Source organism: Aquarana catesbeiana, linkage group LG06 (assembly GCF_042186555.1).
Source record: "Aquarana catesbeiana isolate 2022-GZ linkage group LG06, ASM4218655v1, whole genome shotgun sequence".
Classification (NCBI taxonomy): Eukaryota; Metazoa; Chordata; class Amphibia; order Anura; family Ranidae; genus Aquarana; species Aquarana catesbeiana.
Window position 1 is genome coordinate 22,148,013 of NC_133329.1, and position 14,419 is coordinate 22,162,431.

The following is a 14,419-nucleotide window of genomic DNA, read 5'->3' on the forward strand; positions in this document are numbered from 1 at the left end:
GTCCCAATCAGAAATCAGTCATATCAATTACAGAGAGAGCAAAGAAGAACAGGACACCGGGAGAAGAGGCCGGAGAGAACCCCGAAGTCGGAAGAAGATCCCCAAAGTCGGAAGAAGACCCGAGGACCCCCGGAGCTGCCTAAAAAATTACTTTGAAAACATGTGTAGTGTGTTTTTTTATTGACACTCTTTTGCTAGGTGAATGGGTAGGGATACGGGATCTGGGGTCCCCTTATTAAAGGGGGCTCCCGGATTCCGATAAGTCCCCTGCCCACAGGCCCTGACAACCAACAGCCAGGGTTGTCGGGAAGAGGCCCTTGTCCTCATCAATCAAGGGGACAAGGTGCTTTGGGGTGGGGGGGCCGCAGGGCGCACCCCACCCCATAGCACCCACCCCCCATGTGGAGGGCATGCTGCCTGGTATGGCTCAGGAGGGGGGGGCGCTCGCTCGTCCACACCCCCTTTCCTGACCGGCTGGGCTGCATGCTCGGATAAGGGTCTGGTATGGATCTTGGGGGGACCCCCATGCCGTTTTTATGGCGTAGGGGTTTCCCCTTAAAATCCATACCAGACCTAAGGGCCTGGTATGCCCCTGGAGGGAAACCCATGCCGTTTTTTTATTTAAAACTTGTTGTGGAGTTCTCCCTCATGATTCATACCAAACACAGTGCCTGGCATTGGCGGGGATCCAAGGTGGATCCCCGCACCAGTGTGAACCCGGCTGGCAAGGTGTCAATCTCGCCGATAAAAGCGGCGAGATTGACACAATATCAGACAATACAGAAGTTGACCAAAGGGTGGTGGTGAAGAGCTGAAAAACCACGTGATTTGGTGAAAGTTGGCTGAAAAAGTTCTGCCGTGTGTATGCAATACAAATTTATTTTTGTACAAAAATCCACGGGAAAGTTTGTACAAAGTCCTATCGTGTGTATGAGGCTTTAGGATTACAAATCTCACCTATCTAAAATAATGACCCAGCAAACCAGTTAAAAATACAAACACTTCTGAGACTAACAATATTGTTGTGCAGTTCTCCTTTAGTGATAGTTCATGGCATTGAGCCAATTCCGAATAGAGTTTTCTGAAGAGCTTTTTTTAATTCAGTGTTTCTCAAGCTATAAATAATCGGGTTTAGTAGAGGAGTGAAAACTGCATAAAATAAAGAGATCAATCTGCCTGCCAGAGAATCCTTACTTATGGGTTGAAGGTAGTTGAAAAAAACAGTCCCGTAAAAGATGAAGACCACCATGAGGTGAGAACTGCAGGTAGAGTAAGCTTTCCGTCTTCCATCCTTTAATTTAATTTTCAGGATGGTTTTGAAAATGTACACATAGGAAAGGAAAGTAATGAAACAACCAGGGGCTCCAAAACTTCCAATTTCAAAATATATAAGTAAGTAATTGAGGAATGTGTCAGAATACGACAGTCGAATCAGTTGATATATTTCACAGAAAAATCCTGGGATGGTGGTGGGGTCAGGGAAGGCCAATCTTAGAGCAAAAAGCGTGTGCAACAAGGAACAGACAAAACTGAGAAGCCAGAATAAGAACGCCACCTGAACACACAAGTAAATGCTCACCATGGTTGTGTAACGCAAAGGAAGACAGATGGCAACATAGCGATCATAGGACATTATGTCAAGCACAAAGGACTCAGTGCTAATAAACCAGGTGAAGAAGAAGACTTGGGAGATACAAGTTGGGTATGAAATCAGCCTGTTTCCAGTAAAGATGTCAAAAGACATATGAGATGTTGAAATAGAGGAATTGATGATGTCTAAAACTGAGAGGTTACAAAGGAAAAAATACATAGGGTTGTGCAGGTGGGAGTCTGAGACCACCAAGAAAATGATGAGAAGATTTGAAACCAGTGTGGACACATAGACAAGGAGGATCAGCAGAAATACCAGGATCTGAAAATCGGTGAGGTCTGACAGGCCAAGCAAAATGAATTCAGTCTGGTTTCCCATCGTAACCAAATTAAAACCGTTTAATTCACCAATTATTCAAGAGAGGGGGAGATTATGTGAGGATTCAGGAAGACATTGTACTGCAGAAGATGTTGTTCACCAGACTGCAAAGGATTATTCACACCAAGACATTAAAAGGAAAATGAAATATATTTCATGAATTTGACATTTTAGATTAATTCGAAGATTTTGCAATAAACTAAATAAAATGAGTCTCAAAAATGGTGTCAGATCTAGTTCATTGAGAAAAAAAAGGAATAAAATGCACATAAACATGAACTTTGTGGCCTTTTGCCTATTCCAACCCAGGAAAACTGCAGCTTGGTAATTTTTTTTTAAACAATTTAAATATTAGCATGTGATCAGACCCAGGAATCAAAAAGGAGAAAACATTTACCAATATTTATTATGTTTTCAGTGCATACAGTACAGTCGGCAGGTAGTGATCGGAGTTTAAGTCTATGCTTCATAATAACTTCCCAGATATATCATGATAACTTCACACAGTAAGATCATTCTGTAATAGGTGGAAGGATTTATAGATGGGGAAACATAAAACAATAAATCAAACTAGGAGATCCTTAAATATATTTATATAAGCCTCTAAAATATTCCACATTGCCGGATAGAGAAAATTTGCTATTTTCTTGCACCAGATCAGCCGACTCTACACTCTAACATCCCCAGCACAGTCAGACAATATTTTTAATATATACAGTAAAAAAAAAAAAAAAATTATATACACACACACACATGGATTGCTGAAAATAAATTGGTATTTTAATGAAGATGTTAAAAGTTACAAAAAAGTATTCACGGTTGACAGTTTCGGGTTAGACAGATTATGCCGAGATTAGAGATTAGAGATATACCTATAATAAACATACAAATAAAATACATTTATACATCTTTAACATTCTGCAGTGCTGTACAGAGAATACTTAGGTAGTAACCTCAGTCTTTGCACCAGAGGAGCTTGCACTCCCCACAGTCACATCAGACTCTGTATACCTTACATTTGGTATATTTCACCTGTTTTTAATTCTTAATAAAGAAGCTGACTGCAAAAAAATCATGATATATTCAACGATCTATTAAATTGACTTATTTATTATGAAATTAATCAATTATCACTGGACATACTGTTATACTGTATACTGTTGATACAACAGACAACATACTGGTAAAGACACATCAATGAACAATACAGAGAGAGATATGAGAGTCATTGTCTGATATAAATGATTAGAATATGTCGGGTTCAGCATTTGTGTACAAAGTTGGTGAATTGGAGTTTGTGAATTCTGTGAACTCCCCAAGATATGAATCCAGAATGGTCTCATCTATAGACAATCCCATTATTCATGGATCAACATTGTCTGGGTTCCTGAATTGTGTGATGTCCTATAGACAGACAAATCGACCTGGGAAGAATTCAGCAAATCATCAATAAAAGGGAGATATCAGTAGAACTAAACAGCCTCCATTCAATCAAGTTGCAATGTGATCAGACAGCACACCTCATCTCATCTATTGAGGCCATATTCCTGATCTCTCTTAAGTGGAAGGATACTTCCATCTCTGACTTGTACCTATAGGCCTATAATAAGGCTTACCTACAGGTAGTGTAAAAATTTCCTAAACTTGCACCGTTTAGGAGATATTTACTGTGCATGCAGCCAGTGACATCACTGGCGCATGCGCTGCAAAGAAACGGCCACCCTGTGCCGTAAACGGCGGCTCCCGTGTGCATGCGCAGGAACGACGTCATCGCGGCTCCGGCCAATCACAGAGCCGGAGTCTGCGAACCCAGAAGCAAGACAGGTGAAGATGGAAGCTCCCTCCAGCGTTGCAATTTTATCGCTGGAGGCCGCTTCCATCTTCACCCGTCTTGCTTCTGGGTTCACGGACTCCGGCTTTGTGACTCTCTGATGCTCCATTTTTAGGTATGTTTCACATAATGTGCTAGCATTAGCATGTGCAGAGCACTTCATTCAATGACACCGGACCTTCAACAAAACATTGTATCAATTCTGTATTTTTTGTCTTTTCCATTTCCACCATGACGTCTTCCTAAAGTGTTAGTGTATAAAGATCTGTAAAATGATAAGAAGGAATAGCAGAAATTATCAGGGTGTAATTGTAAAGTGTAATTTTATGTCTCGTATAGTAAAAATTGTACTCCGGAACATCTCATCATTACAGGGCCTCTTTTATGAGAAATACACAGACTGGATTCATCAGATTTTAGGAATCAGAGCTTAATATACCAGGGAAGAGTGATAAGACACATCGGAGTAGAGTTACTATAACTGGGGCACTCAGAATCTGGTGCCATTGTGTATGGTAGCCAATCAGCTTCCAACCTCAATTATTGTTCAATTAGGCTTTGGCAGGGCTTTTTTTTCTCAGAAAATAGGTGCAGGAACTCACCCTCCCCAGCCAACTCTCCACCCCCAATCATGCAGTTCCATGGGGAGAGAACTAAAGCGGCGCCAAATTCGCGTAGGCCCAAAAGGCACAGAGTGTGGCACCTAGGAGCGCATAACACACAGGGCTCAGGAAAGTGTACTCTGCAGTGATGAGGTGTGTGTATCACACAGGGCACAGAAAAAAAAAAGATCAGCGGACAGTACTTGCATATCTCCCCCAATGTAACCATCTTTTGCTCACCTCTGTGCCCCCCATTCAAACCTTACCTCTGCAAACCTTGTCCACAGCTGATCTATGCCCCCCTTCCACAGCTCACCTCTTTTTCCCCCCGTCTGCAGCTCACCTCTTCTTCCCTCCGTCCACAGCTCATCTCTTCTTCCCCCCCGTCCACAACTCACGTCTTCTTTTCACCGTCCACAGCTCACTTCTTCTTTCCACCGTCCACAGCTCACTTCTTCTTTCCCCTGTCCACAGCTCACTTCTTCTTTCCCCTGTCCGCAGCTCACCTTTTTTTTACCCTGTCTGCAGCTCACCTTTTTTTTTACCCTGTCTGCAGCTCACCTCTTTTTTACCCTGTCTGCAGCTCACCTCTTTCCCCTGTCCGCAGCTCACTTCTTTCCCCCCGTCCGCAGCTCATTTCTTCTTTCGCCCGTCTGCAGCTCACTTCTTCTTTCCCCCGTCCCCAGCTCACTTCTTCTTTCCCCCGTCCCCAGCTCACTTCTTCTTTCCCCCGTCCTCAGCTCACTTCTTCTTTCCCCCATCCACAGCTCACTTCTTCTTTCCCCCATCCTCAGCTCACTTCTTCTTTCCCCCATCCATAGCTCACTTCTTCCCCCCGTCCACAGCTCACTTCTTCTTTCCCCCGTCCGCAGCTCACTTCTTCTTTCCCCCGTCTGCAGCTCACTTCTTCTTTCCCCCGTCCCCAGCTCACTTCTTCTTTCCCCCGTCCCCAGCTCACTTCTTCTTTCCCCCGTCCTCAGCTCACTTCTTCTTTCCCCCATCCACAGCTCACTTCTTCTTTCCCCCATCCACAGCTCACTTCTTCTTTCCCCCGTCCTCAGCTCACTTCTTCTTTCCCCCGTCCTCAGCTCACTTCTTCTTTCCCCCGTCCACAGCTCACTTCTTCTTTCCCCCATCCTCAGCTCACTTCTTCTTTCCCCCATCCATAGCTCACTTCTTCCCCCCGTCCACAGCTCACTTCTTCCCCCCGTCCACAGCTCACTTCTTCTTTCCCCCATCCTCAGCTCACTTCTTCTTTCCCCCATCCTCAGCTTACTTCTTCTTTCCCCCATCCATAGCACACTTCTTCTTTCCCCCGTCCACAGCTCACTTCTTCCCCCCGTCCACAGCTCACTTCTTCTTCCCCCCGTCCACAGCTCACTTCTTCTTTCCCCCGTCCACAGCTCACTTCTTCTTTCCCCCGTCCACAGCTCTCTTCTTCTTTCCCCCATCCACAGCTCACTTCTTCTACTCAGCACTCACTTTGCACAACCTCTCCCCCTTGCAGCTCTAATAACTTCACCCCCTCTTCATAAATTCACCCCCACTGCAGTCCACAGCTATCACCTTCCCTGCAGATGCCACTCGCCCCCCCTTTCCCTCCAAAGTTTTCAGTCAACTCACCTCCTCTCCATAGCTTGCAGTGCAGCTATCATTGGTCTGTTTAGAGCATGCAGGCTTTTTTCCAACACAGTTCAGTTCCGGCCGAACACTACACTCGGCTCGGAGCTACACGTCTGACAGGGAGGCAGGGCAGGGCTGGGCGGGATGGAAGCTGCGGGGCTGGGCGGAACGGGAGCCACAACTCCCGAAGCTCCAGAAAAAGTAAAGCCGGTGGAGGAAGCGAGTAGTTCAAAAGCCTCCTCTACTGCCTTCTGTGTTCAGTGACTAGCTGGACAGGGCTGTCAGAGGTGTCGGAACGCCGTTCCACTGCGTTCCGGCAGAAAAAAAAGCCCTGGGCTTTGGAAATTAAACCTGGAAGCTGATTGGTCTCTATGCAGAAGTCAGCCTGATTTTGCACCTTCCAGCTTTAGTAAATAAACCCAATGTAACCACTCACCTGTACATAAATACTGAGGGGACAGAGATGAGGAATATACAACATTGTATAATTGTCAGGAATGATCGATCACCTTGTTGAAGAATATTTTATGCATAAAACAGCCAACACCTTCCTGTTCTAGATGAATAAAATGCATCCTGTAGATGTCTTATCAGATCTTGTGTTGGTCGGGTTCCTTCAGCCAGTTCTATAGAGGAGATCGGAGTGCTGGGTAGAGAGGACACACAGGTTCTCCCCACCCTGCACTATCTCACTGTGTATAAAAGCATATAACATCTCCCTGAGATCTCCAGCCATGTCCCTCCTGTGTCTCATTACACTGCTGAGATCTCACTGGGGCCTCATGACACAAGACAATCCAAAAATATCTTTGTTTAATTAATAAAGGTCTTATTCCTTTTTTTCACTAAGTGAATAACAAAAAAATGCAATCAATGGGGTACAGGGTAAATCAGGGTCTCAAACGATGTTTTTATAACTAAAACTGCTGTGAAGTGCACCTGTCATGAGAGGAGTATGGTGGATGTGTTCAGAAGGGTTGAGGTCAGGGCTCTGTGCAGGATATTCCAGTTCCTCCACACTAGACATGTGCAATTCGTTTCAGTCTGAATACAAATTCGGATGAATTTTTGGTTATTTGGAGAATCTGATGTATCCGAATCTCTGAATGAAATAGTAACAAAAAGTAAGGAATTTTATTGAAATCCATTAAAATTTGTTTTGTTTATTCGTTTTCTAACAAATTCCAACTTTTCAGAACAATTAGAATTTGGATTGATCGAAAAATGTTAGACCAATTCGAATTCTGTGTGAAGAAATAGCTGGTTGTTAAAGTGATTGTAAAGTATCATTTTTTCCCTATAAAAATAACAAACATGTTATACTTCCCTGCTCTGTGGCAGTGGATTTGCACAGAGTAGCCCGGATCCTCCTCTTCTCGGGCCCCTCTTCTGTGCTCCCGCCCCCTCCCTCCTGCTCAGTGCCCCCCACAGCAAGCAGCTTCCTACGGGATCACCCGAGCCGAGTCACAGCTCCCTGTGTCCATTCAGACACGGACCCCCGACCCCGCCCTCTCTCTCCTGATTGGCTAGCTGATTTCGATTGACAGCAGTGGCAGCCAATGGCACCGCTGCTGTGTCTCAGCCAATCAGGAGGGAGAATCTCGGATGGCTGAGACACTCGTGGACATCGCTGGACAGAGAGGGACCTCAGGTAAGTATTGGGGGGGCTGAGGGGGGCTTCTGCACACAGAAGGCTTTTTATCGTAATGCATAGAATGCACTGAGATAAAAAAAAAACCTTCTGCCTTTACAACCCCTTTAAGCAGTTGACCGGGAAGCCGGCCATCTTGCTTTTGGGAAAATTGACCATACACGTGGTTTAAATTGCTTTCAAAACATCCATCCATTGTAAGTGTATTTATACTTATTAAGCATTGTTATACCCGCAGATTTACACTATGAAGGGTGTTGCTTTCTTCCTTTATGGTATCATTCTTGTACGGAGCCTCGGTGCATACTGAATTGCGGGGCACACTGTGGTGTAATTACCGGTTTAGACCCCCTGAAGCAGATTGTATACTATTATGGAGTACTAAACAAATGCTGTTTGACCTTTCCTTAGAGAGGGTGATTGGAATCTGGTAAGCCTCCCACTCTTCATGCACTAAGGTGCACACGCTAATATTATTATTATTCATTTTTTTAGCTCTGACATATTCTGTAGTGCTGTACAAAGAAAACAGCCAATTGCATCAGATTCTGAACCAGAGGAGCTTACACTCTAATGTCACAGTCACATACTATTATTATACATTTATATAGTTCTGACATATACAGTCTCTGCATAGAGGAGAATATTTGTGGTGAAGGATAAAGATGATGGAGATGGCACCCTACTTCTCTCTGGTGGATGGAAACCTGATGAGCTTATTTTATGAGAATATGACCTTGGAGTAACCAATGAGATTTGAGTTCTCTGAAGCTGGACCAGTAAGAAGTGATCTCTGGTGGGTTGGATTAGCACACTCTGTAGCTCTGGGTCGCTCTGTATAACAGAATGTCCCTCACCTGATGTTTGGGATGTCTTCCCCAAGCTGTGGGAAGGTCACTTCTGCATAACAGCCAGTTGATCGTAGTGTAGTATTCGGGTTTGTCCAAAAAAAATAAAAACCTGACACCAGAGGAGTCCATGAAATGTTTTGTTTAGCATAACAAATAGCATATTATATTAAGAACAAATGCAGAAAAAAATGGATAAAAACCTTCAGGACGCTATCAGTACCCAATACTATGGAAAAAGCCCTGTCCCGCAAAGAACATAGATTGCAGGCTATGATGTGAATATCTAAATCACACAATTGTACAGTGTGAAAACACAGAAGGATAATCACCAATCAATAAATACAGTAAAACCTTGGTTTGAGAGTGACTTGGATTGAGAGCGTTTTGCAAGACAAGCAAAATTTTTTAATACATTCTGACTTGATATACAAGCGATGTCAAGTCAAAACTCCCCTGAAGAAGTCACGTGTGGTGTGACGTCACGCGTAGGGACGGGACAGGCTGTACACACTGTCAGAGGCTTACGAGCTCGCCGCTCGTTGGATACAACCACTGTTTTTTCAATTGTTAATGTGAGTACCTGTATTTCTATAATAAAAACAATTATTTTAAGTAAACGGAATTACACTATTGGGTTTCTTCCTGCTCTATTATCCTTTACAACCCCCCTGCACCACATCTGAGGGAACCTTATCTTAGGATCTAGGACAGTGAGGGACGCGCAGGAGCCCCTAGGTGGATGTTACAAAAGCTCTTCTGGTCATATGCTTTTGCCCTATTACTTTAAGGTAAGGGGCCACTACCCACTGAAGTGTCTGCACACGAAGAAGCACGAGATGTGAGTCACCTAAAGCATTTTAACTGCTACGTGTGCATGTTAGCACGTTGCTGTCACAGATTTCACTAAAAAAGGACTTTTTTTGTGTGAAATTCTTTTTTTTCATTATATATATTTTTTATTGTTTTGGGACATTAATACCGTATCTATTCCTGGAGTTTTTTGCACATTTTGCACTTTATGTGAAGTATAGTTTATTAATACCCTATCTAATAGAGGTGTAGACACCACTCCACATCGTGCACATTGCTTGCACATTGCACACTGTCACTTTTGAGCTGTTTATATACATAGCCTGAATCACCTTGCACTTTATTTAGTATTGTTTCTTATTGTCACTGATGTTGAGTCAGATATTTACTATGGTGATCTAAGTTTTTTTAATATGCGTGTTTTATTATATATATTTGGTTACACTTATGATATTCTTATCCAGTCCAGTGAGACGTACCACTTGTATTAGTTATCCAACCAGTCTTTATAATACTCTTTTATTTATTTATATAAATTTTGGTGATACAAATTATGATCAATACTTAAACCACCTGGGTTTTATATTTAGGATTAGCGCAGCACCACCCATTTATACAAGCAAAATTTTTTAATACATTCTGACTTGATATACAAGCGATGTCAAGTCACAACTGAGTATAAAAAAGAAGAGAGGCACCTCTAAGTGTAGTAATATGGTTACATTTAATGAAGGTACAACATTTAGCAACTCACATGGTTCATGATTAAAACAGGCACATCCTCCTCACCAACATTGATGTTGTCCCTTCCATGCTGCGCTCCACTAGCGGCTCAAGCCTCGCTTTCAGATCACTCTACTGCAGGGTAGTTTTCCTGGTCACAATTGCAGACTGACAGCGGTGAGAGCTGGCGGTGCGGGGGATGGTCTATGTGGACAGCTTTACCCCGGATGTCGGCATACTTAGATGTGCCTGTTTTAATCATCAACCATGTGAGTTGCTAAATCTTGTACCTTCATTAAATGTAATCATATTGCTACACTTAGAGGCCCCTCTCTTCTCTTTTATACTCTGGAGCTCCTGCTGGATTTTGCTTCTAATCCCCTTGTGGAGGTTGCCATTTGTGGATGGACATTTTCTCCGTGCAGCAGCTGCCAATCCTCATTCCGCTAATGCCAATGTGCATGCACGGAACCGCAGCCAAAGACAAATGAGATCCAGGGTGGGCATGCACAATGGCACCTCTATGCTAATGCGTACCCGCGAGTTCCAAAGCGCTAATGTGCTAAAGCGCATGCGTCAATGTGCTAAGGTGCTAATGCGCATGCACGTACGCTGGCACAAATCCTGCCACACAGCGCCCTATATAAACAGAGAGTCTGCCTAGCATCAGTGCTGGATTGTCTTCAGCTTGTTTCTGTGTTCCTGTTGTTACTCTGCCTGATTGACCTTGTTCCTGAAAACCCGGCTATCTTCTGACTATTCTCTTGGATCTCCCCTGCCTGCTGAACCTGCCTCTACCAGCAATACTGACCTTGGCTTGGACTGTACCCCACTGCCAGCCTGTTGCCGACTCCTGCCTGTTGCCGACTCCTGCCTGTTCCTGATTCTTCAGTTGATCCTGATCTGGCTCCCACTGAACAAATCTGGTGATCAGTTTCCACATCTCCTCAGCAGAGCTTCCTGTATCTCCAAGTTCCAGCCTCCTGCCTGCAGGCACCTGCACCCTTTCGTTTCCCTCGCAGTCCATGCACCCACCACCAGCGGTGCTTGGACCGGAACCGTGCAAGAGGCCACCCTCATCATTTCGGGCTCCGCTGTAAGGTATGTGACAGTTACACAACCTATCACATTGCTATAATCTTTTTATATGGACTATAAACAGAAGGACTTACAAATAAATGGTTGTGGAACAAATCATTTGAGTTTCCATTATTTCTTATGGGGAAATACGCTTTGATATACAAGTGCTTTGGATTACAAGCATGTTTCTGGAACGAATTATGCTCACAATCCAAGGTTTTACTGTATTTAACTAGTGGGAAAGAATAATATAGTCACATTTTGTCAGTTATCAGATAACGCATACGTTAAAGCTAATCTCCAGACTCAGCACAAGACAAGTTCATTTTTGTCTACTCCCACTGTAGAGGCCCAAATTCTTGATAACGTTGATGTGACAAAATGCGTTGGAACAGGACCAGAAGTGACGTCATTGCGCAGCATACACGTGGAATTAGTACACCCGGAAGGACTGGGAGACCTGCCACTGATAGGGGTATGCATACTGCACTGTTGGTGCATAGAGGATATTATTGCAGACTGATGTTATGTCATTTGTGGCCAATACCCTTCGGTGCAAGGTACGGAACCAAACAATGTGAGTAGGAAGAGGGGATGTGTTTGTGATTTGAATCGATTTTTAAATGGTTTCACACTATATTGATTCCCCTTACTTTTCTATGTAACACCGGAATAACACATGTAAAAGGGATACTGACTAACAATATAGAAAGGAACAGAATTCCTTGGTGGAAACTGGTGAGTTTTCCAGCTTGAAAAAGGTAGTGCAGCACTAAAGCTCTTTTCTGAAGCACATCTTGTGTTATTTTGGATAGCACTTTCTTGGCACGGCATGCTGACACTTTGTTTGGAGGACTGTAGAAATGAAATTTTCACTTATTGTGGATCATTTTTTTATAGCAATATTTTTAGTTTGCATTCTCTATTTAGCACTTTATCTCTTTAAAGTGATACTAAAGTCTTATTTATTTATTTTTTTGTTAAAAACAACAAACATGTTATACTTACCTCCTCTGTGTAGTGGTTTTGCACAGGGCAGCTCGGATCCTCCTCTTCTCGGGTCCCTCTTCGGTGCTCCTAGCCCCTCCCTTCTGCCGAGTGCCCCCCCCCCACAGCAAGTAGCTTGCTATGGGAGCACTCGAGCCGAGCTGATGCTCCCTGTGTCCATTCAGGCCCGCCCCCTGCCCCTTTTCTCTCCTCATTGGCTCACTGACTTTGATTGACAGCAGCGGGAGTCAATGACGCCGTGCTGCTGTCCCAGCCAATGAGGAGGGGAATCCCCAAATAGCCGAGTCTCTCGTGCAACATTACTGGGTCTAGATGGACCTCAATTAAGTATTAGTGGGGCTGAGGGGGGCTACTGCACACAGAAGGCTTTTTATCTTAAAGCAGATTTCTGCTGAAAAAAATAAAAAAATACAAGTCAGCAGCTACAAATACTGCAGCTGCTGACTTTTAATAATCGGACACTTACCTGTCCCAGGGTCCAGCGATGCGGGCGTACAAAGCCTCGCTCTTCTCCCCCTCCTCTCTGTGGTGCCGGCATTGTAACTGTGGGTGCCCAGCTGTGGCTTCACAGCCGGGCACCCACTGCGCATGCGCATGCGCATGCAGGAGCCACTCCACACGCGTGACTGGCCGGGCAATCACATGAGACCTGTGACATGTCCCAGATTATTGCCAAGAGGGAGGGGGGAGAATTGATCTCCCTTCCGGTACCGCGGTGCGCGGGGAGAAAGTGGGAGCTGGGACCCTCTGAAAAGAGGGAACCCGCTCCCCCCCTCAAAAAAAAATGACATGCCAAATGTGGCATGTCAGGGGGTCACATCCCTTAAAGCAGAAGTTCCATTTTTGGGTGGAACTCCGCTTTAATGCATAAGATACATTAAGATAAATGCAGCACAAGACAAGCTCACCATTGGGTGACCTGATTGTATTTGATAGACTTTTTTTTATATTTTGTAAATTACTACATCCAGCAAACATGCCAGCACACTATTCTCTGGCTTCTATTGGGAAGATTTGTGAATTCAAAAATTAGGACAGTTCCAGATCATGAATGTACTAAACCAGCATCAGAATAGGGAATCATGGCTACAAATTGCAAATCTATTAAAACAGTTAAAAAAGAAAAACTCAAGTGAAAAAGCTCAATTTCTCACCTGGAAGATTAAACTCATTATAATATTCACACATTTAATGTAGCCCGATACCTGAAACACAAGAAAAGCAGGCATGTTGACATTTAAAGTATATCTCTAGCTTTTAAAACCACCTCCATCCCCCTACACATCTTGAGCTTTCCCTACACCCTGTCTATATACGTACACACACACACACATCCATACACACAGATTTTAGTATAAGGACATCACAGATTATTCCTTTTTACTTCTGGGGGGATAGTTCTTTAAATTTTTTCCAAAACAAAAAAGAAAATGTTACATCATACTCATAAAATAACACATGTATCCAAAAAGATGAAGTGCAAACAAGGTGTCCAAGGTAGCAATTCAAAAAGGAAGACTGTAGACTGTAGATTGTAGAGGTCATACATATAAGTCATCTATACAATGAGCATGCTATTGTTAGGAAGCCCTTGGCTTAGGGTGTAGAGACTGGAAGGGGTTTGATCCCATGGTTCCCATATTTTATTAAATTGTGGGAAGATGTTGTGCACCGTGGCCGTAAGATATTCCATTCTTCTAATGTCAGCTATGAGTTGGAGGAATCTAGACCATGGGGGAGGATTATTGGACAGCCAACACAAGGAAACAACTCTCTTAGCCACTAACAATACAGTATGTACAAGGTCAATCGTTTGGCTTGTTTAGTAATACCGGAAAAAGGAAGGCCCAAAAGGTAATGTATTGGATCAATTGGGAGGGTCGTGTTTACCAGTTTCTGAAGTAGTAGCATCACCTTGTGCCAGAAGGGTTTTATCAAAGGACAGAGCCAAAAAATATGGAACAGTGTGCCTGTATCAAGCCTGCATCTCCAACACATCGCAGAACACGATGGGTCGTATTTGTGAATGACCTTAGGGGTCTTGTACCAAAGCATAAGGATTTTGATGGAAGTTTCTCTTTGTAAAACACATTTAGAGGACTTAAAAGTGGATGACCAGATCTTATTCCACATCTGGGAAGTTATAGGTCTATTTAACAATTGTGACCATCTGCGCATGTATAGATGAGTTGACTCATGGAGGATGCGATATGTAACTGACACCAGGTGTAGTTGGTGAGGACCTAGGGAGCAGAGAAATTCAAAGGGGGT

General features: G+C 43.7%; 2 protein-coding genes across 6 annotated transcripts in view; both read right to left on the reverse strand.

Moving 5' to 3' along the window:
• Positions 1–1,048: 1,048 nt before the first annotated feature.
• Positions 1,049–1,969, reverse strand: LOC141147889 (olfactory receptor 7C1-like). Its single transcript, XM_073635050.1, has one exon. The coding sequence runs from the start codon at positions 1,967–1,969 to the stop codon at positions 1,049–1,051; it is 921 nt and encodes a 306-aa protein (XP_073491151.1).
• A 758-nt stretch (positions 1,970–2,727) lies between these two features.
• LOC141148222 (uncharacterized) overlaps positions 2,728–14,419 on the reverse strand; it is a 37,874-nt gene continuing 26,182 nt past the window's right edge. For 4 of the 5 annotated variants that reach the window (XM_073635468.1, XM_073635465.1, XM_073635469.1 and 1 more), the window contains 3 exons: positions 13,303–13,353; positions 8,534–8,636; positions 2,728–4,065 (listed from right to left, as the gene is read on the reverse strand). In XM_073635468.1, coding sequence (XP_073491569.1) covers positions 8,571–8,636; positions 13,303–13,353 — 117 coding nt within the window. In that variant the 3' untranslated portion in view covers positions 2,728–4,065; positions 8,534–8,570. The remainder of the gene's footprint in view (positions 4,066–8,533; positions 8,637–13,302; positions 13,354–14,419) is intronic. The other variant, XM_073635466.1, reaches the window with a different exon arrangement.

Bases quoted from the DNA above. Each gene is read 5' to 3' on its own strand.
- LOC141147889 (XM_073635050.1), bottom strand. From the start codon at position 1,969: ATGGGAAACCAGACTGAATTCATTTTGCTTGGCCTGTCAGACCTCACC.